General features: G+C 37.4%; 4 protein-coding genes across 5 annotated transcripts; 3 read left to right on the forward strand and 1 right to left on the reverse strand.

Annotated features, from left to right (window-relative positions):
• Positions 1 to 373: 373 nt before the first annotated feature.
• LOC114144465 (T-cell ecto-ADP-ribosyltransferase 1-like) lies at positions 374 to 4,085 on the forward strand. The gene is made up of 3 exons (XM_028017334.1): positions 374 to 681; positions 766 to 1,481; positions 1,942 to 4,085. Exons 1-3 carry the CDS (start codon positions 622 to 624, stop codon positions 2,015 to 2,017), a joined length of 852 nt encoding a protein of 283 aa, XP_027873135.1. The 5' UTR covers positions 374 to 621; the 3' UTR covers positions 2,018 to 4,085.
• A 353-nt stretch (positions 4,086 to 4,438) lies between these two features.
• On the forward strand, positions 4,439 to 6,785 carry LOC114144466 (T-cell ecto-ADP-ribosyltransferase 1-like). Its single transcript, XM_028017335.1, has 3 exons — positions 4,439 to 4,715; positions 4,800 to 5,515; positions 6,405 to 6,785. The coding sequence occupies exons 1-3, from the start codon at positions 4,656 to 4,658 to the stop codon at positions 6,472 to 6,474; spliced, it is 846 nt and encodes a 281-aa protein (XP_027873136.1). The 5' UTR covers positions 4,439 to 4,655; the 3' UTR covers positions 6,475 to 6,785.
• A 579-nt stretch (positions 6,786 to 7,364) lies between these two features.
• tacr3l (tachykinin receptor 3-like) lies at positions 7,365 to 13,623 on the reverse strand. The gene is made up of 5 exons (XM_028017330.1): positions 13,167 to 13,623; positions 11,720 to 11,908; positions 11,425 to 11,575; positions 8,939 to 9,135; positions 7,365 to 8,855 (listed from the first exon to the last, which is right to left on the reverse strand). The coding sequence occupies exons 1-5, from the start codon at positions 13,547 to 13,549 to the stop codon at positions 8,633 to 8,635; spliced, it is 1,143 nt and encodes a 380-aa protein (XP_027873131.1). The 5' UTR covers positions 13,550 to 13,623; the 3' UTR covers positions 7,365 to 8,632.
• Positions 13,624 to 18,233: 4,610 nt separating this feature from the next.
• On the forward strand, positions 18,234 to 21,140 carry LOC114144463 (N-acyl-aromatic-L-amino acid amidohydrolase (carboxylate-forming) B-like). 2 transcript variants are annotated; one of them, XM_028017332.1, is made up of 8 exons: positions 18,234 to 18,425; positions 18,559 to 18,667; positions 19,427 to 19,653; positions 19,745 to 19,937; positions 20,220 to 20,313; positions 20,393 to 20,500; positions 20,646 to 20,755; positions 20,880 to 21,074. In XM_028017332.1, the coding sequence occupies exons 3-8, from the start codon at positions 19,427 to 19,429 to the stop codon at positions 21,072 to 21,074; spliced, it is 927 nt and encodes a 308-aa protein (XP_027873133.1). In that variant the 5' UTR covers positions 18,234 to 18,425; positions 18,559 to 18,667. The 2 variants fall into 2 exon arrangements, with proteins under 2 accessions (XP_027873133.1, XP_027873132.1); XM_028017331.1 differs by lacking the exon at positions 18,559 to 18,667 and having other exon boundaries at positions 18,244 to 18,425; positions 20,880 to 21,140.
• Positions 21,141 to 21,668: the final 528 nt, after the last annotated feature.

Below are 21,668 nucleotides of genomic sequence, written 5' to 3' on the forward strand. Positions count from 1 at the left end.
CAAAGTTCACTGAGAGTAGAGACAAAAAGTGGGATGGCTGTTCTTGCTGTCAAAACATCTGGACATGTTTATGCTCATTTTGTTCCAATAAACTTGGCATAGATCTCATAGCAGGGTGTTACCAGCTCTGTAGTTCCCTTCTGTTTGCGTTAGACTGCTGTACAGTGCTGTAGATGAACATGTTGTTACAACTTTGTGCCCTAAAAGGAAAAAAAGAAAGAAAGGAAAGTTCATGAGAGCGCTCAAATTCTTTCCTGAGAGTTGACCAATAACTACACAGAAGTTTTCCCCTTGGTAGTCGGGTTTCCTTGCACAGGAAAGAGTGGGGAGTTGCATCAGTAGATAAGTATTCTCACAGCTCTGCAGAAATCAATCCCTCCACTGCAGTGTAATGTTCATGGGCAGATCCTTATGAGATAGCCTTGAATTTTTCTTGTACTTTCTTCGGGTTTGTCTCTTTGTACAGTTATCTGCAGCCTGCAAGCCGAAGATCATATTAAGGAGGATTTGTAGCTCATCAGAATATAGTAGTTGAGCAATAATCCTGATCGTGCGTATAGTCTGGACTGAGTAAAGAGACTTTTCCTACTGTTACAGCAGTTTGAAGAATAGGACTCTAACATGTTTGGCAGGGGAAAATTGCTTTTGGACGCATTCATATTCTCATTTTTCTTCAGCCAAGTAAGTATTTTTGTCTCTTTCAGGAAACATTAAAAGCAGTCATATCAGTAAAAGTCTTTCATCCTGTGATCATTGATTTGAAAGGTTTCCCTGAGTGATGTCAAACTGTTGGATCCTACCTCACCTGTTATTGACGACCAGTATGATGGATGTCGTAAAGAAGCCATGGAGAAGTTTACTCCTGATCTATTAAAAGAAGAGCTTGGCAAAAGTGAGAAACTGCAGAAAGCCTGGAAAAAATGGGAAGCTTGGAGAACAAGTAGTAACTGTACCTCACAGATTCCCGGTGGGACTGAAGACCACACTTCTGCCCTCTCCATCTATCACTATGGAGATACAGAGTTTTTAAATGAGTTGAACAATGCAGTGGAGACAATGATGGTGAATGTGACCACGTATGAAAAGGACTTCCATTTCAAGGCTCTTCATTTCCTGCTGATGGATTCCATGATGTTGCTGAAGCCAAAGGAGTGCAGGGAGGTATATTTCACCAAAGGATTTAAAGGAAAAGCACCAGAAATAAACTCCAAAGTGAGGTTAGCAAGTTTCACAGTTGTCGACTCAGATTTAGATTTTACAGATTTGGACGACGTAACCATTCTTAAAATAAAAACTTGCTTCTATGTCAACCTGGGGGACCAACTTTGTCTGAGAAAGCTTGGTGAAATACTCCTGTCTCCAGCTGAAGTCTTCACTGTGGAGAGAATAGACAAAAAGACTGCAAACGATGATGATTACACAGAAGTTGTTTTGAGCCATTCTGATCTGCAAAGCAACCACAACTGTGTCATGTTTTCAAGGTAAGACACATCGAGTTTTCATCAAAGTCCAACATTTAACTGAAGTCCATTTTTCACAAATATTCACATTAAAACTATAGGAAAACCTCTGATTCCTCGATGAACTTTTTTCATCAGAAAAGAGTTGTAAATGTGTTTTATAGAAGAATATTTATTTCAGGCACCTGTGTTTTTCAGTCATATGCATATAATGAATATTGAAAGCAATATATTATTTTAAGTGCATTGGTCGACCAGTGCACTTGCGATCCAATCATGTCTAATGTAGCTTGTGGTATAGACTCAAATGTTGTTTATTCTTCAAAAATCTCTATTGCCCTGGCTACAAAACAAGCGAGACAACAGAAAGTGCTGCTATTGTAAAACCTAACTTCTTTAAGCTTAATAGAAAACAAGGATTTTTGTAAATTTAAAATGACTTGTGACTTGTCTCTAACTCCAACTTTTTTTATCTCTACAGATCAGCAGCTGACATCTCCACCCATTTGTTCCTTCCTCTGCTTGTGGCATTTCCTTTATATTACACGTGTCTTTAAGAAAGCAACCCAGAAATCTCTGGAAGAGAAAAATAAAGTTCTGCTAATTAAAGAAGGTCTGTTTAGTAACCATAGTCGTTTAGTAGAAATTTGTCATCTAGCACAACAATCCTTCTCGGACATGATTATAATAGTAGACAAAAAAATGTTCATTACAGAATAAAAACATCTGAAGTTGTGTTTTCATCATTTGATAATGGATGGAGGAATGTCACTATCCCTCCCTTCTTGTGATCATAAATCAAAACCGTGTCGTAGCATGGTTCACATTTGATGACAGCTGAAAACATTGGAGAAAATAATTGATGCAAAATGGGAAATGTGATCACAATATATTTCAAATAATATGGTGAAAAAAAAAAATCCACATGGGAAATGCCTGTAGGAAAATGTTGCATATGTGGAATGCTTCCCCACCTGTTTCACATATGAAAATGTTCCCATATGCGAATGTTGCACATATGGCTTTATTCATTTTTAACACATTTTTACTGTCACATGTGGAATTTTTGTCAACAAGCTTTGCATGTTTCTATGTAATATCATTTCAATATATAAAATATCTGCGAATGTTCCAACAAGTGAAACGCATGTTTTTCTAAGTTATACATTTTGATGAAAACTATTTCGACTGTGTTTTTTGTTGCACGTGAAATGTGTGCCAACATTTGCATGTTGATAGGTTGTGTGTTTGACTCCAGCTTTGCTCACAATTTGTTGAAGCATCTTTGAGCGAGACACATACCAATCTGCAGACTGTTGTTTGAATGTATAACTGTTGCGACTGTGTTCAGATTGCACATTTTACAAAAAAAGCTATAGATTTTAGATGCCATGTGCGATTACACATGAGCCTCACATGTAATTGCAGCGGTTTCACATGTGCTTCAGTTTCAGTATATGTTTCAGTATATGTTTTGCATATTATACCTTCAAAATTTACCGAAATTGCATTTGTCATGAGCATAACATGTAGTTTTACATGTATCACATAGGGTAGAGTGAGGCGAGTTTGTGCCAGTTTTTACTTGAAGCGACTTTAAAGCAAAACTGCATCATCCAGCAGTTTTGAGCTAACATCATGCTAGCTACATAAACTCATAGTATACCCTACAAAAGCAAGAAACATGTGAAAAATGTTTTCAAACTTGTCCTCAACGGTTCACACACAAAATCAAAAAACCTTAATCCTAACCCATAATATATATATATATATATTTTTTTTACTTGAATGTGTCTTCATCATTTGAATGAAGGTTATCTTTTTTTAGAATGAATAAAACAGCTGAGTCTTCGAAAATGAGAGGTCAAATGACCAATTACTCCCATGGTTTCCTAGAAACAAGGGATGGCACAACTTCTCCGCTGTCGCAAATCATCCAACTCACCCCTATTTCTCATAGTTAAATTTAATGCCAAATCCCCATGAGTAATCACATTCACATGGAAACTTTATGTTTTTCTTTAGAAAAGATATATACAGTGTATATTACTCTGCCTTTTTTATGCTGTGTATGCCTTTAGTGGGAAATCAGGAAATATTTAACTTCACCAAGGCTTCCTAGATGAAAAATAAAGAAAAAAAGGCTGATGAATGACCTTTCTCATACAGCAGGGGGTTGTTCTTCTGACAAAACAAAATAGTTATTTTTAGTTGAGGTTACTACAAGCACACACTATGCTTATTCCAGCGGAAACTGACTGCAAATGGGATGTGGAAGTAAAAGAAGAAGCAACTTGTTACAGAAAAGAGGAATTTACCAGTCCAGGCATGAACTTAAGGTCACTGAATCTATTTTCTTGGGTTCACTGAAGGAATGCATTTTTTCCTCTTGTGTCAGCTTAAAATGAAGCTTTTCACATGGCTGTTATCTTGAGTTCTGAAGGAAAATTAAGCTGTAAACATCAGAACCAAGAGTATTTTTGGTCACTGTTTACAGAGGCTACTAACATGAAGCCTCTGATGTAATGGAAATCTTCTTCTATTCTTGTTCTGTTTCCTCCTCTGTCAAGTAAACCATGTTGACTGTGTGAAATCGCTCAAAAATGAATAAAAGATTTACTGAGACAAATAAAAGATTTACTGAGACAAAACTGCTTTAATTATTGCTTCAGACTGATATAAATGTCACATAATCTAATATGAATTGTGAAGGCGTGTTGAATGTTCACTGAATATCAACCCATTTACCTGAATGCTCTTGTTTTTGCTCATGAAGTTGCTGCTAGTCGTAGAGAGGATAATCATGGTGCTTTTTCATCTTTATGTTTTGATTGCAGCAATTTCTACAAGTTTAATCACTCCAAAGTGAGAGAACAACATGCATTTTTGACAGTGCATACTTCCTTAGTGAGATAAATAGTTTCACTTCCTTAAGTAATGGCCTGCAGTTCATTAAAAAAAAAAAGCTTTGAGAGTAAAAGCCACACCCTGGCAGCTTCCAATCCTTTGGTTTACCATTGCAGTGCTGTTTCTTTTTGATTAAAGAGAAAAGGGAGCTCTGCATTCTAAGAAAATTAGCTCAGATGTGCTACAAACTGATTTGTTTTAGAAAATCTGAACCTGCTCGTGTACTGTCTGGACTGAGTAAAGAGACTTTTCCTACTGTTACAGCAGTTTGAAGAATAGGACTCTAACATGTTTGGCAGGGGAAAATTGCTTTTGGACGCATTCATATTCTCATTTTTCTTCAGCCAAGTAAGTATTTTTGTCTCTTTCAGGAAACATTAAAAGCAGTCATATCAGTAAAAGTCTTTCATCCTGTGATCATTGATTTGAAAGGTTTCCCTGAGTGATGTCAAACTGTTGGATCCTACCTCACCTGTTATTGACGACCAGTATGATGGATGTCGTAAAGAAGCCATGGAGAAGTTTACTCCTGATCTATTAAAAGAAGAGCTTGGCAAAAGTGAGAAACTGCAGAAAGCCTGGAAAAAATGGGATGCTTGGAGAACAAGTAGTAACTGTACCTCACAGATTCCCGGTGGGACTGAAGACCACACTTCTGCCCTCTCCATCTATCACTATGGAGATACAGAGTTTTTAAATGAGCTGAACAATGCAGTGGAGACAATGATGGTGAATGTGACCACGTATGAAAAGGACTTCCATTTCAAGGCTCTTCATTTCCTGCTGATGGATTCCATGATGTTGCTGAAGCCAAAGGAGTGCAGGGAGGTATATTTCACCAAAGGATTTAAAGGAAAAGCACCAGAAATAAACTCCAAAGTGAGGTTAGCAAGTTTCACAGTTGTCGACTCAGATTTAAGTTTAGTAGATCTGTACGACATAACCATTCTTAAAATAAAAACTTGCTTCTATGTCAACCTGGGGGACCAACTTTGTCTGAGAAAGCTTGGTGAAATACTCCTGTCTCCAGCTGAAGTCTTCACTGTGGAGAGAATAGACAAAAAGACTGCAAACGATGATGATTACACAGAAGTTGTTTTGAGCCATTCTGATCTGCAAAGCAACCACAACTGTGTCATGTTTTCAAGGTAAGACACATCGAGTTTTCATCAAAGTCCAACATTTAACTGAAGTCCATTTTTCACAAATATTCACATTAAAACGATAGAAAAACCTCTGATTCCTCGATGAACTCTTTCCATCAGAAAACATTTGGTATGACGAAAACAGGTATAGATTCCTTTATTTAAAAAAATACAAGCTCTCATCTATACTTAAGTTACAAGAAATCATAATTATCCCAAATGAAAGAAATTTTAAATCTTGCAATCAGTTATTTGTTTTGTATTTTAAAAAATCACAATAAACTGCATTTACTTTTTCATGAACTTTGTTTTGTTTTGGGATTGCTCTATTTATTAATCTGTTCTCAACTTCTTTCAGAATCAATTCACTATTTACATGCAATAATCATGTTAGTACCTATTATAGTGTGGTTGGTCAATGTATAATGTAAGCGTAGCTAGACTCCTGCTTAGTAAACAGTACCTTAAAATGTTTTTCCTTTTCATATTTTTGAAATTTCAGACACCAGCTTCAGTGTGTTTTACTAGGATTTAATGTGATAGAGCCACACAAGGTATCCCATAGTTGTGGAGTTAACGGAGAATTAAAGTTTAAAAATGATAATCTGAGAAGTCTGACGAGCATTTGTGATCAGCCCCTGTTATTCTGGCATAACTGAATAAAAGACACTGCAACCCATGATTTTCAAAAGTCAAAAACTTAATGTGTCTTTTTAATCTTAGTAAAAAATCCAGTGTTGAGTGTAGATGCAAATCTATCTCAAATCCCTCAAAAAGTAAGAAAACAGTTGAATCTGTCAACCCATGAGAACATGTCACTATGAAAACATTGCAAAAGAACAAAAAGGTAAAATAATAAATCTTTCAACTCACTCTTTGCTGTTCTCCACAGGTCTGCAGCTGAGATCTCCACTCTGTCATTTTTTTCTGTGCTTCTGTTTGTAACTTTGTTTTTGATGTAACTTTAGAAGAAATAATCGCTCAGCCAGAAATATGCTGGCTGAGTGAAATATGCTCTACTGCAATGTAATGAAGAGACTGTTGTGGGACTTCAGTCTGTCAAGTTATCATAAATCTGTAAACATCCCCAACATGAATGTTTTACTACAATGATCACAATCTAATGACCTGATCCTTCCTATGTTGTAAAATGTCACATCTTGTATGATTTTAATATGTCTTGATCTATCTTTCTGTTTGCGTCTCTGCCAAGTAAAGTGTATGATGTGTAAAATTGTTCACATGTAATAAAATACTCAGTGAGCTAAAACTGTTCTCATTTGGTTGGAAACTAAAATAAGTATTCCACAGACTAAAGTGTTCCTTCTTTTGTTTCATTTTCCAAAGAACAGTCATTCTGAAACGTTTTCACCTCATATAATAGTTTTCTGGCTCACAGAATTACAGAGTAATGGTTGAGGTAAGATGGCATCAATAATAGATGGATGCACAGTTAAGGTCTCATTCAACACAAGTGAAAAATTAATCCATCAGAACCGCTTTAACTTTGTGCCATAAATTCAACATGACATGACATGACATGACATGACATGACATGACATGCATGTTGTTTATGTTTTCATGAGGTAAAGCCCTTGTTTCTGACATGTACTATACAAATACACTTCATTGATTGATAATAGCTACTTCACCATGCTGGCTGCACATTCACGATGCTCAGCTGCATCCACCACATACCAAAGTTCCTCTAATGGTTTGAGATCTGGTGACTGTGGAGACTATTGGAGAACAGTGAACTCAGAGTCATCTCTATGAAACCACCTCAAGAATATTTCAGCTGTGTGATATGGTGCAAAGAAACAGATCTAACAGACTACTGGAACAGTTTAAATTGTATTAACAAAACTCTTTCTTAGGGATTAACAACCACTGATGTTTAACACATAAAGAAATATACCTCAAACAGAAATAAAATCATTCTACAAATCATTAACAGGCTTTACTCGACATGTAGCAACTCTTCTCTTTAAATGCATCACGGAAAAGCACGTATATACAAAATATTATACATCTTAATGAAACACCAGTGCACTAACATTTCCCTTTCACTGACATGGAAATAGGATTTTTGAAGTGTTTTGCAGCAAATAATTTTTTTTTTCCACAACACATTTCACTGAGAAGAATAAAAACTATTAGACGGGACATCAAGCAACAAATAATGGACCGCAGGTAGAAAAATATATATATTTATCTGAAAATAAATGAAAATCGGTGAAAATATGCTGCGTATCATTCAAAGATGTTCGTTAATTTATGTAACGGTAACTCCTGGTATGTTGTCGCAGGTGAAAAATGCACTCCTGCATGTTACGACATGATACAGTTAAGCCTAAAATTATTCATACTCCTGGTAGATTTCAAAATAATTCTCATTAAGCCAATGAGTTTTTTCTCGGGGGAAATAAGTTTGTAAGTTTCCCTTCAACTTGAGTGTTTAAGTAGTACTAAATTTTAATTTGGGAAAATTTAAAGAAAACCTTTCAAGTGCTTATTTTGAAATCAAAAATAGATTTTTAAATGGATGCCAAAGACATTTTGGGTTGTGGTTAAGATGATCTGTCTATTATTTCTGTCTTTATCCTCAAAACCACCAGTCTTCTTGTGAGTTTTATTTTATACTGGTTCCACAAACCTATTATAATATAGTCCCGTATGCTGTCAACACCAGCATTAATGTCTTTCTTTTAGCAAGTTGTTATCTCAGATGGTCTATTGTCATCCCCCATGTGTGTCATCAGTGCAAAGCCAAAGCACTATCAGTGCAACTTTCCTGTTTTCGGAGGAAGTGTGTCTCACAGCAAAGGCGTCTGGACAATGGAAGAGGTGGAGCTACTACTTCTCCATTTTTAAGATTTGGGTGGCAAACCTATGGTTCTACTGAAGACTTTGCTTTGAGATTTTCTCACTATCAGTGCAACAAAATCCTAGTAACTCTTTTCCAGCCTTAATCTGCTTGTAATCTAGTCTTAATTACCTGGAAAGATATGCAAGAAGTTTAAAAAATAACACAAGTTGTCAAAATATCAAACACTTATATACATAAAACACTGTAAACATCATATTCTGAGCAGGAAACGAGAGAGAGTCCCATGAAGTCTAGCTGTCTTTATTATTCTGCTCAGAGTTTGCCTTTGACCTGTTTCCTCGGGAACAAATACTCTTGCTTTTGCTCAGGATGCTGGTGTCGACTCGAGACAGGGTACACATGCTGCTCTGGTGACACGGCCGAAGTCTGGTGCTTTGGAGCTCCAGCTCGTCGTAACTTGACATCCGGATGAAGGGACAGCAGCGGAAGACCTGCTTGAAGCCAGCCCTGAATCTGCAGTAAAAACAAACAATGGCTCATTGTGCTTGTAAGATGTTTAGATGTACTGTTGAGTGTTTTTTTTTTTTTATACCAACCTGCTGTTGAGGCAGCAGTAGATGATGGGATTATACATGGTGGAGCTCATGGCCAGCCAAAGCACTGACAGGTAAATCTGCTGGATGTACTTCCACTTGATCAGACGTTTATTGAGACCGGTCACAATGAAGTAGACATGATATGGCAACCAGCAGAGGGCAAACGTCACCACCACAATGAGCATCATTTTCACCACCTCAATAAAGAAGCAGAAAAAGGCAAAAAATTATAGAAGGTATTATTTACTACAATCAAATTAATAATAATACATTTTATTTATGAAGCGTTTTTCAAGACACTCAAAGACACTGTGCGGTAATAAAGATTAAAGACAACAACAATAGTAACCGCAAGCAATCAGAACAATCACGGATGGGTTGAGGGAGTAAGATTAATGATTTATTTTACAGTATACATTAACCGCAAGAGGAGAGATGCACTGTATGAGGTTATTGCTGTTAGTGCTAATTTCCACTCGTAGTCCCCAACCCAGCTGATATATTTCTTAAAGAAAAAAGAAAAAGGCTTGAAAGATGGAGCAGGTCAGAGAGGTGTGAGGGGACCAGATTATGGAGGGCTTTGAAGGTGATGAGGATTAGAAATTCACAGATATGAGCATCAATATAAACTCAGGTTCTTTTTCTAACTCTAGTTCTTGTGCTTGCTGTCATCCTCCCTCTGCACGCATTTTTGAGATATCTGCTCATAGTTGCCATGCTGAAATCATGAAGGACTTAGAGACTCCAGTGAAATCTACTGAAGACCAAAGTAGGAAGTAATTATTGACCAACTAAACTAATTAGATTCAACTAACTAGATTTTACCCAGATAAATCTACAGCAATAACTTTTAAAACAATCAGTGCCTTCAAATACATATTGAATGTATTTGAAGTCACACTCCTAGTGTGACTTTAGTACATCGGTTGGATATTGTCATTTAAAAAAGTGGTTTTGAAAAAATCTAAAAAAAGAGAAAAATTTAGTTGCAGAAAAAAAAAAGATTCTTGTTACTTGGCTGCAACTGAAAAGTGAACAAATATTGCCACAATAGTTCTAAACATTGTAATGGGGCTATTCATAACAAAGTTTAAAAAGGTTTAAAGCTGCTTGTTGGTCTATAGTTTGCCAGTTTTGAACTTCGATATTTTGAGGTTGCTGATGTTTCCATCAAGCCAAAAAGTTGCCATCAGAGTACAGAGAAAGGTCGGCAATGACGCATTGGCCGCTGCAGGCCCGCAGCTGGAATGAGGAGAGGCCAGATTGATAGAGAACAATACAGAGATGCGCCCTGGATAATGACTTTGAACTTTTGCATTTTACCTGATGTTCATGTTCTTGACATTAAATCTCTTATATTTTTCAGCCCAGACCAACCAAAAACTGGAGCCTCTGATTGTGTTTATTTCCAAAAGTACTATAATATCCACCTCTCTTTATCATGCTCAATCTGCATTTTGTTTTTAAGGTTACTTAGTTTCTTAATAAACTACCAACAACTTAAAAAAAATAGTTGGAACATAAAAAAAAGAAATTGTTTTCATCCCTTCTATTTTTATGATGTGTCATAACATCTTTTGAATGAGAACCAGATTATACTCTTGCTGTATTTTTAAAGTTCATCAATGAAATTCACTGTTGGGAATAATCCCTGAGCTGTCTCGATAGATTCACATTCCCAGCTGTGGCGTCCCTAATCCCTTTGCAGCCCACAGAGAAGCTTCCACACTATTCAGTGGCGGATGATGACAAACAGCATTTAATCATTTGTCTTGCAGTGCAGCCTTCAGAATTACACAACAACATTTGGTACATTTGTTTATCGGTAGTGGGGTTTTTTTATTTCTTAGTTTTTTCACAGTGTGAGAAATCAATTCTACATTTCAAACTGCCAACAACCAGCCAATACGTCCAGTTTTTAAATGTGTGTGCCAAACGAAATCTGCAAGACATTGCACAAGTTTTATGCATATTCAAAACTAGTCCTTATCACACCATACAAAGCCCATTGTTTTCTTGTTGTGTCTTAGAAAACCTCTCCAAAGATCATTTGGAGATCAGCAGAGATTTCAATGTCTTTTTAGATGATCAAAGATTGGTATTTTGTTTTCATTTGGTCAGTTTTATGACTTCCACTGTTGGATAACTGACTATGAATGCTGCCAGTTGCCGCTTGTATTTTTCCTAAGTACTGACTTAAGGCTTAGTGTGCAGATGCCGTCCTGTGGGCTTCAAGTTCCTTCTCATAATCTCCCTGTGTATTTGTCAGTTAAGGTAATACATCAACAAAAACAGTTAAAAACATGAATTTAAAGGTGCATAACTACAGGTGCAAGTCATATTTAGATGTTTTTCTGTCCTCATTGATTGATTTCTGATCAAATATTTCATTTCCATATGGTTTCAGTGTTTACAATACAAGACAAGCCAAAAAAAAAAACAACCATAGGATTATAAAAAGTCATGTTGATAGATATTTACATTACCTTCCTTTTAGCCCGGAGTTGTGCATGATAGTTTTCAGATGAGTCTCCTGGGATCTCACTTCCCCACAGCGACACTCCAATTATGGTGTAAGTAATGCCCATCACAGCTAACGGCAGCATATAAACCAGGACAGTAACTATGATGTGATACCTGGACAAATAAAGACATACATTACCAATATTCCCCAGAGCATGTGACAGACAAAATGTTAAAAGGGAGAATCTGCTAGATCTGCTAAAACTGACAGTCTTCTAGAAATTCTAATAATGATGATTGCCGTCAGTGTAACCTCACATGAAGGGGTCGTCCACCATGCGGGGCCAGGCCACATAACAGAAGGTTCTCCCTGGTAGAGTTCTGGTGGTGGAGAAGTAGCAGAGAGGGAAGGCAAGAGCCACAGCTAGGGTCCAGATGCAGAAGATAACTCCTAGTGTGACTTTAGCCGACAGACGAGGCTTCAGAGGATGAATGATGGCCATGTATCTGTTTGTTGGACATCACAATACACAATCAATCAATCAATCAATCAATCAAATTTTATTTGTATAGCACATTTCAGCAGCAAGAAATTTCAAAGTGCTTTACATCATATCAAACACAGAAACACAAAGTCATCAAGTGGGGGGTTCTTGCTTTTGCATCCATAAAAGGTTTACCGGTTACACTACTGTGTTATATGGAACGAAATACCTATTGGTATTTTTATTCCCACTCACGCTCACAATCACGCGGTTTAAAACGGAAACACAAGGGAACTGTGGTCAAATGTAAGCATGTTTCTAAAAATTGACTTTCTAAAACCTGAACATAGGTTGTCCTCCATCGACTGTCCAAAATAAAGTCGCCACCTGAATTTAGGAACGTATATCTTTGTTTCAGAAATTTACCTTGAAAAGTTGCAGTGATTAGTTTTTGATTTCTTAACGTACTAGAGATGTATCCTGTGTTTGTAGAAAAGATGTTATCTGATTTCAGAAATCTAAAATTATTGCCATTAATCAAGCAAAGAAAATATCCGACAAGAATCCTGACATTATTAAAACTAGGCAAAGGATTGCCTGTAACGTATAATTAAGTTACAGGCTAATGATTAAAACTGGAAGGATAGAGGGAAAATAATTAAAACTGGAAGGATAGAGGGAAAATAATTATCTGCATTGAAAACAAGGGCCTGAAAATACTGAAACATTTGGGCCAATATTAATTTCTGACATTAATATTGCTGCTATGGCTGATAACCAATATTTACCAATGTTATTTATAGGAAATGATAGGATAGTACAAAAACATCCTTTTCAGGTCAAAATGACCTGAAACATCATCTATTACTAAAATACACAAACTACACAAACTACACAAACTAAATCTCATGAAAACTGATGTTAACTTGGTCCAAGCTGACTGAATTTGAGCCACTTTCAAAGAAATCGGAGTTAAAATATTTTTTCTTGATGTACAAAATTTTTGGTTTCTTGGTTTAGTTCATAAGAATAATTGTACAAATCTAAACATAAAACACAGAAATGACGAAATGTACTTCTTTTCTCTGCTAAGTTGTGGGAAGAATAGTCAGATTGAGATTTATTGCTGTCAAGACGTTAAAAAATATTGATGTGACTTACAATGAAATAAACTGAAACCAAATGCTTTTATTTAGTTTTTCCAGGGATCAGAGTTATCACATGCACTGTCCAATCAACTACGGCTAAAGCACACTGTGAGTTGTTTTGTGTTGCCCTACCTGTCTAAGGCTATCGCTGCCATGGAGTAGATGCTGGCAAACACAGCCGTGACCGGGAAGAAGTTGTGGAACCTGCAGTAGACGTCTCCAAAGTACCAGTCACCGTGGGCTGCGTAGATGAAGTTGATGAGGGTGTTGAAGGCAGCCATGGAGAAGTCAGAGAAAGCCAAGTTCAGTACGAAGTAGTTGGTGACAGTCCTCATCCGCTTGTGAGCAAGAATGATCCAAATTACAATCAAATTGCCGAAGACTGCCACTGCCAGCACTGTGACGTATGCCACGGACCAGAGCGCGATGCGCCACGAGGGCTGCGCGAACTGGTTGGCCAAGACTCTGCTGGTGGCCGTGCTGGTGGTGTTGGAGCCATCCCGTTCAGGGGCCATTCCCCGAGGGTCCTCAGAGGGATCTCCTGCTCCGAAATGACTCTGATGGGAAGGAGAGAGTGGTCCTGATGCTTGGAGCGCAGCGCGGCAGAAATGGAGTGGGCGTACCCCACGCGTCGTGAGTTAAAAGGGGCTTAGGTGGGTCCTGAGGGAAACGCATCATAAATTACTCCCGCTAGCCCCCTCACACAGTCCTGAGAATAAATCCTCCAGTCATTATGTTTTTATAGTCCAAACACAGGTTGTTTATGTCTCAGAGAATAGTGCATAAAAGATCAAGATGAAATGTAAATATGATCACTAAGCCTCACTTGAAAACTGAATGGACAATATTAGTTTCTCTTTTCAAAATAAAAGCTGGCAAGCGTTCATTCGAGGGTTATAAAACGATTATTCCCTGTCCTAAAGGCATCTGAGGTGTTAGGGGTTGCTCTGGATGTGATACCGTTAATCCTTTGGCAAAGCTCAGATATGTGGGGTTTTATGAATGCTGGTTATATAATCATAATCTCACTGTAAAGCACATGATGAAAATCCTTGGTTTATTCTGTCTTGGAATGTTTCTTTTAATAGAGAAACTATTTTTGAAAGAGGTTTTTGTGGCTTTTATTTAGTAGTTGGAGAGGAGGGATGGCAAACAGAAACTTTTGAAGACGTGCAACAACTGATCAAACCAAGGGCTACTGTGTTGTGAACTTCACAACACAGTAGCCCTATGCATGGTGCAACTGCTCTACTGAGCCATGTAGCACTCTAACCTAATTTATACATAAACCATCCACAATGTGATTTCTGCGTGCGAATCACATTTTGTCATGACAACAGATAAAGTGTGTTACAGTGCTGATAATCTGTTTGCTTTGATTAAAACTGATGACTTATTAAAACTCCAATTTAATTATCTGACACAAAACTTAAGAAATTTGCAGATTATTGAGGATTCTAATTGGAAAATAAATGTAGATTGAAAGAATATCATAAAGATACACCAACAATATAAACATGCGGACACTTTTAAGTAGTCGCTTATAATGAAAGTACATAAAGAGAATTAGAAGGTTAGGCAGACAGAACACAATATGAACAATTCATGCAATTCAGGTGGAGAGCTCTCCTTATCTTTGTGCGTCTAAAATCCTTACTGGAGGTTTGTATAAACAGAAGATTAAGTTCAAGGTTCAGTCACATGAGTGAGGATTACCTGTTACAAAATGAACTCTTGTGCCTTTTTCTCAACTTAAAGTGACATTTACTGTTGTTGCTGTTGTTTAAAAAAGAAAAAGGAAAAATTACAAATTAGTGCACAACTATTTCAAATGACATACAAATTTACAACAGTGACATCCATATACTCTGGTAAGTCTAAATAGAATTCAATGCAACTAGTTACTACAGGAGTCACTAGTAAATCTGTCCATCTGTTATAACATGACAGATGGAGTTATAATATGATATCAATAACTCCAACTGTTCTGTGAAGGCCTCAGGGGTTTATTATCGAATATTAGCGAACATTCGAAGCAGAAACATCAGAAACAGATAGATTCATCTGAAAAGAGACAGTGTAAACAAACACAAAACCAAATTAGCACAGTGAAAAGATAACATATGTTTGGAGATCACACACCATCACAAAAATACACAGAACAAAGATACAAAAACTGTAATAAAGAAGATCATAATGCATACAGAAAAAGTGAAAAGCATCAGAGATGACAAAATGAATATGAAACCCTTTAGTGTTGCATCTTTGTCATGCAGCCTGCAAAGTCCCACGGCCCCGGGGACCACAAGGTGTTTTAATCACCTGCACAGTCTACAGATGTTGGGGATTTTACATCAAACCTGACATTACCTCACATGTTCTCTCACTGGAAAGCACCTTAATGCCATTAAAATTAACCAATTAAGCGACACACCACAAGATATAACAAAGGAGATGTTTTATGTGAAGTATTTTTAATCATGTTTTAATTTAATCCTATTTTAAGCAATTTTATCTTTTGTTGAGCACTTTCTGATACTATTTAGTGTCTATCACAGAGATTATTCTGTTGGTTTTCTGATGTTCCAAACTGCCAATTAGTGAAGTTTTTACCCGCTGAGCTTGTTTTAATGAACCTCCATTGTTGGTTCGTCTCCTGTCAGATCCGGATTTCACAGTCTATCCTTTTTCTAAAAGCTGAAATCACCTTTTATCTGTCACTTATTTACTGCTAGGAACATAAATCACGCAAGCTGTGCCCACTGTGAAAAGACCACAAGAAGGTCAGAGAGTGTGTTTTCCTCCCAGCATGGTCTCATTACGCAGAGGCCACTTTGCTTAGACCACTCCCTGTCTCAAATGTCACTGTTCGAGGCGCTTCCAAACACGCCCTGTCCTCCATATTTAAAAGGTCACTATCTACCAAGGAACAGAACGGATCATTAGCCTCACCCAAAATGATTCTCCTTGGCTTACATGTGAATAATTCAGGTATAATTTAATCAAAGGGGGATAACAGCGTGGCACAGGGTGGGCTGTTATGCTCTGGGTTTGATTTGTGTGTGAATTAAAGAGCAAGTCACATTCAATAAGTTAGAATTTTAATGAAAAGTTCATGTATTTCTGTAACTCAGCTCACAAGTAAAACACATTAGATAAATTACACACAGACTGAAGTTTTAAAGCGTTTATTTCTGAATGATATATTGCATCAGATCAGTAAAAAAAACATTCTTAATGCAGAAATGTGGGTGTAGTGAAAAATATGTTTCATATCTGCTTAAAGGTACTTTGAATCTGACAGACAAGCTTCACTGGAACCCTAACTCTAATTTACTGAATATGACTGTAGCATAAAACAACAAAATGCTCACATTTGTTCACAAACGATTGCAAAACAGTAAGTGTTGATGAGGTTCTGAACATTCTTTATTATTTATACAAAACTGAATGCCAAAAAGCTTTCTTACAGCGTAATGCTGCTGCCACCATATTTTCCATTAGGTATTCTCTGTGATTTTAGTCTCTTCTAATCAGAGCACCCTTTTCCAGATGTTTGCTGTGTGTCCTTCATGGCTTGTGGCAAACTGTAAACAAGACCTCTCATGGTTTTCATTTTGGTACTTTTCCACAAAGGGCAGGTTTGTGGAGAGCATGACAAATAGCTTTTCTGCTTTTACTCTCACCTGAGCTGAGAATTTCTGACACTCCCTTAGAGTTTCCATGGGCACCTTCCATGCTTCTCTGGTTAATGCTCAACCTTATTTGGCTTGACAACAGGAGTAATAGGCTATTACTTGGTAAGATTGCAGATGTACAAAAACCTTTCTTTGGATGATGAAATCAGTAGTGAGATGCTTAAAGCTTGGCATGTTGTTTCATAACTTCTTCAAAACATTTTTCCTGACTTGTCAGGTGTGTTCCTTGGTCTGCATGATGCAGTTTGATCATTAAGTTATCTAACAAACCTTTGAGATCTTCATAAAACAGATGGATTTTACCAAAATGTAATAATGCATGAAGGGTGTGACTTTTCAAGGCCATTGGTTGCACTGGTTTTTATTTAAGGGCACCAAAGTAACAAAGGCTGATTACAAATGCTCATCACACTTCTCAAATTACTACCTGCTAACATTAATTCTCCTTTGACTTTACAGGTTTGTACTACATTGTGCTGTGTCCATCACATGAAACCGCAGCAAAATACAAAGAGCTTTGTGTCTGAGATTTGAAACAATATAAAAAAAGTTTAAGTGAGTATACTTGTAAGTCACTATTTATTATGCTTTAGTCAATAATGGTTGTGTCTGTACAGCATTACAAAAAGTGAAAACGTTCAAGAAGGATAAATAGATATTGTAAGAAAGTGTAAATTCTACCCCCCAAAAATTAAAGCTAAATTAAAGATCATATGTAGGAAAAAGAAAGAAAAGAAAACAAATCCTCTTCTGCTTTATCTGATTGTTACTTTCACTCCAATTTTTGTTGTTCACACTATTGGTTGGAAAAAATGTTTTTTGTTGTTTTTGTTTGAATCAAAACAGATTCTGCTGAAGTAAATGAGCGAGGAAGAGAAACAAAGAGAGAGAAAGCAGCTTACCATCTAGGGATGTCCCCAGCAGGATTACATGCCTATAAAAAGAGTTGGACTTGTTTCTCCAGGGAGAAGTGACAGACAGAAGAGGTTGTAATGAACAGAAACGTCTGAGAGTTGTGAGGTAATGGACCTTGTTAAGGTGTTTTAAGACATTTACAAAAAATACTAATTTAATTAATCTGAAGTAGCATGTAGATGTAAGAAGACGTAAAAATATTGAAATTCTGATTGTGGTCTTGAAGCATGTTAATGCTTAAGTGCATTTTAAATTATAGATATTAGTTGGATTCCTGGTTTTAGGCTGTGCATATGTTGCTCAATAGTTTGCTACCACAGAGTACAGAAAAATAACTAAGGACACAATTAAGCTTCTTGTCAGATATTGCGATCAGTGATGGTGGTTGATGTAAGAGCAGTTAATAAAATAAATCCCAAATTACTACAAAGCTGCTGCTTTACTTTTGTTGTTGCAGTGTTTCAAAGTTAAACCACACTGAGAGCGACTCCTGCTGGTCTGGTAGGGGAAAAAAAAGAGGGCGAGTTTCTGTTACATCACAAAATGTTCTGCTGTATGAAATTGGAGCTGTTTGAAAATAAAGAGGTGGGCCAAGCGAATGAGGAAGACACAACACAAGAAGTGTTGTTGCTAGCTTACAATTGACACACTATGTGAGAGTTTAGAGGAAGTCATGTCAGGTGGTGTGGTTCATTTTCAGCTCTGTTTGTGCCGCCGCCTTCAAAGTTCAAAGGTTGTTGTAGTTTAGTGAATGGTTGACAGGGCTGAAAACTCTCAGGTAAGCTATGCAGTCTTAATATTTATGCTGTTTATGTTTACTGTTAGCCATTTTGAGGCAGGAAAAACAACACTTTGCTTCAGTGAAAGCCTTCATTAGATGACAGAAGCATTCTGCTATGCATGTACACCAGCCTGCAGTCGTGCTCGTTCAGAAGAGACGGTCCAGACGCCAAGAGATAAAAGTATACACCAGGGCGTCCTGACAATGACACAACTATCCTTTAAATACTTCAGCAAAAGGTGGGAAAGTGGAAACATGTTCAAAAACTGTCTAGAAAGGGAAGATTTTAAAAAGTATATAAGCGCTCTTAAAGTTTAATAGCTGTATTATTAGTCTCTTACACCCAATCCCCTTCTCAGAAGTCTTTCTGCAACCCTGCAGTTTTTATTGATGACTCTCAAACTGTGAGCCAAACTCTCAAACTTAAACCTAACGACTTAAAAATTCCCCTAAAATGGGAGTTTACAAAACTTTAAAAAAGCAGAAGGCAAAAGGAAAATGATAACAAGTTTTTGCTCAGTGAAGTTGCAGAAAAGCAAGGCTGACATGGTTTCTTCAAAACACTTTGAAGTAACTGCTGGGAATGCTGACAGATAAATGTCCTCAGCTATGTATTAGGACTGAACTGCACTACAATGCCTTGCAAATGGGATTCGTACCACTTCCAATTCGTAAACTTTCACAATGTTCAATGTGTCTCATTACACCAACACTTATATGGAAGGAAAGGATAAATGGCGGCGCCTATTAAAAGTTGCACTGAAAATCAACTGTTGAACATACTGGGCCCCATTTGTTAATGAACAACCTTTTCTGTTTGGAAACTTGCAGATCATCTTTGCTGAGTTTCCTTAAAGGTTTTTGTGTCACTTATTTAGTCAAATCATTAACTCACTGTCATCCAGCTAAACGTTAGCTCTTCCCAGCCCTGTTTCTGGAAGGACTCCAGACCTGCCAACACCTAACTAACATCACTATTATTCTATTGGGCCCAACAGATGCAGCGCACCTCTGTCCCACCAATATATAATGTCACCATTTGCGGTGGAACCCACGGGAATGAGTTGACTGGGGTGTACATTGTGAGGGAAATGCAGAAACAGAAGATGGAGAAAGCTGGGTCTGTTTCTGTAACCACCGTTGAGACCAACCCAAGAGCCGTGGCTGCTGGCAGACGATACACAGAGATGGATCTGAACCGCTGCTTCACAGATGTCTTGCTGAGGTAAGCCAGCTTATCCACATAAGTCCCTTGGGCTGCAAATTTGAAAAGTCTGTGTTGTGTCGACTGCTTATGTCGCTTCTCGGCTCCCAAGTTCCCCCATAACAGAGTCAACCCCGTATGAGGTGAGGCGAGCCCAGGAACTGAACGCTCAGCTGGGGCCCAAAGGAAGCGCAAAGGCTGTTGACCTGCTCATAGATCTGCACAACACCACTTCCAACATGGGCCTGTGCTTCATCTTCTACTCCATAGACTGGATCACTCTTCACATTTACAAATACATAGAGGTATGAACTCAGACACACAGCTTCACAGCTTCCTAATCTAAATGGTAAGAATACAACAGACCGCATGTCTATTGTAACCCTAAGCCCAACCCTAACCCTTCATGCTGGCCATAATTAATACATGAAGAAAAAAATTAGGCTACCCTGTCTGTAATCCATAAGACTTTATCTTTTAAGGCTAGTTATTGACTCATTATACTATACTAAAATCATAGAAGATAGTTTTTAGAGCCACTGCAGGATGTAGATTAGGTTTTTAATCTGTAAATATCAAATTTGCAGAATAACTTGAACTCTGTGCCTGTCAGAGCGATCCAGCTGGACATTCCCAGCTCCGAAGCTTATTCCCTGGAGTCAGTGGGCAAACATGGCTTTGGTAACTATGTAAATGTTCATTATGTTGAAGATTATCTTCATTAAGCTGGATTTCTGTGACAAACATTGTTTTGTTGCAGCGATAGAAGTCGGCCCGCAGCCTTGTGGTGTGCTCAGAGCTGATATCTTCAACGTGGTGAAAGAAGCATTGGATCTCACATTACAGTGGCTTCAGAAATTCAGTTCTGGTAGGAAGCAATGCAGGTTGCTTTCTTTCAGTTTTTTTGCTGAGCAAATCTCTACATAACAAAAGTCCTAAATCCTGCTCTTATTTTTGATTGTGTTATAGTAATTAGACACATTACTCAGTGATTTATTTTCCTCTGCTAACAGGGCACAGTTTTGAAGGCGGCACAGTGGACGCATACACTTTTGTTAAAAGTGTTGACTACCCAAGAGACTCGGCTGGTAAAGCTACTGCTATCATCCACCAAGACCTACAGGTGAACTTTTGAGTCTTTTAAATTCAACAATTTACCTATGAACTTAATGAAAGACTGAGGCTCCTTAGACAACCAGTGAAGTGAAACCATGCATGTATGTTACCCTCTCTGTTTTTTATTTTAGGATAATGACTTTAAGCTTCTGCGGTCAGGGGATCCCATCTTCCAGACATTTTCTGGGGATATTTTGAAATACGAGGGAGAAGACCTCTACCCTTTCTTTGTGAATGAATGCGCCTACTACGAGAAGAAGATTGCTTTCCATTTAGCTCAGAAAAAAACATACAGCTTTCCGCATATAAGCGTGAAAAACGATTGAGGGAAGACAGAGATAACATGAGTGCTTCCATCACCTTAAGAAATAAACACAATGGAATGAAATATGGAAGTCAGGAATTTGAGTCTATCTGTAACACCTGTTTGCATATAAAGTGCCTTGCAAAAATAAAAATATTTATAGCCATTAAATCTTTTTACATTTGATCTTGTGATAAATTTCAGTGTTTTTTTTATTTTTTTATTCTGGTCTTACCTGATAGACTTGCACAAAGAGGAGCATAATTATAAAGTGGAAGGAAAATAATGCATAGATATTAAAATTTCTACTTCAATTAAAAATCTAACTGGTGTGGTGTGCACTTATATTCAGCCACCCTGAATCTGTATTTTGTAAAACCACCATTTGTCATGACAGGAGCAGGTATTCTGAGCTGCCTTTAGGGGTGGGCAATGTAACGTACATTTTGTTATATTTTCTAGTATTTATTACAATAACAAAAAATTATTATTGATCATTATTAATTATGGAATGACAGAAAAATCCCTGCCTGTAAAATCAATCTGAAACAGTTAATACCACTTATTTTTTTCCCGCTCTTTCAATATTAGATTATCATCAGTTGTGCCCAAACTA

This window comes from Xiphophorus couchianus, chromosome 5 (genome assembly GCF_001444195.1).
Source record: "Xiphophorus couchianus chromosome 5, X_couchianus-1.0, whole genome shotgun sequence".
NCBI lineage: Eukaryota > Metazoa > Chordata > Actinopteri > Cyprinodontiformes > Poeciliidae > Xiphophorus > Xiphophorus couchianus.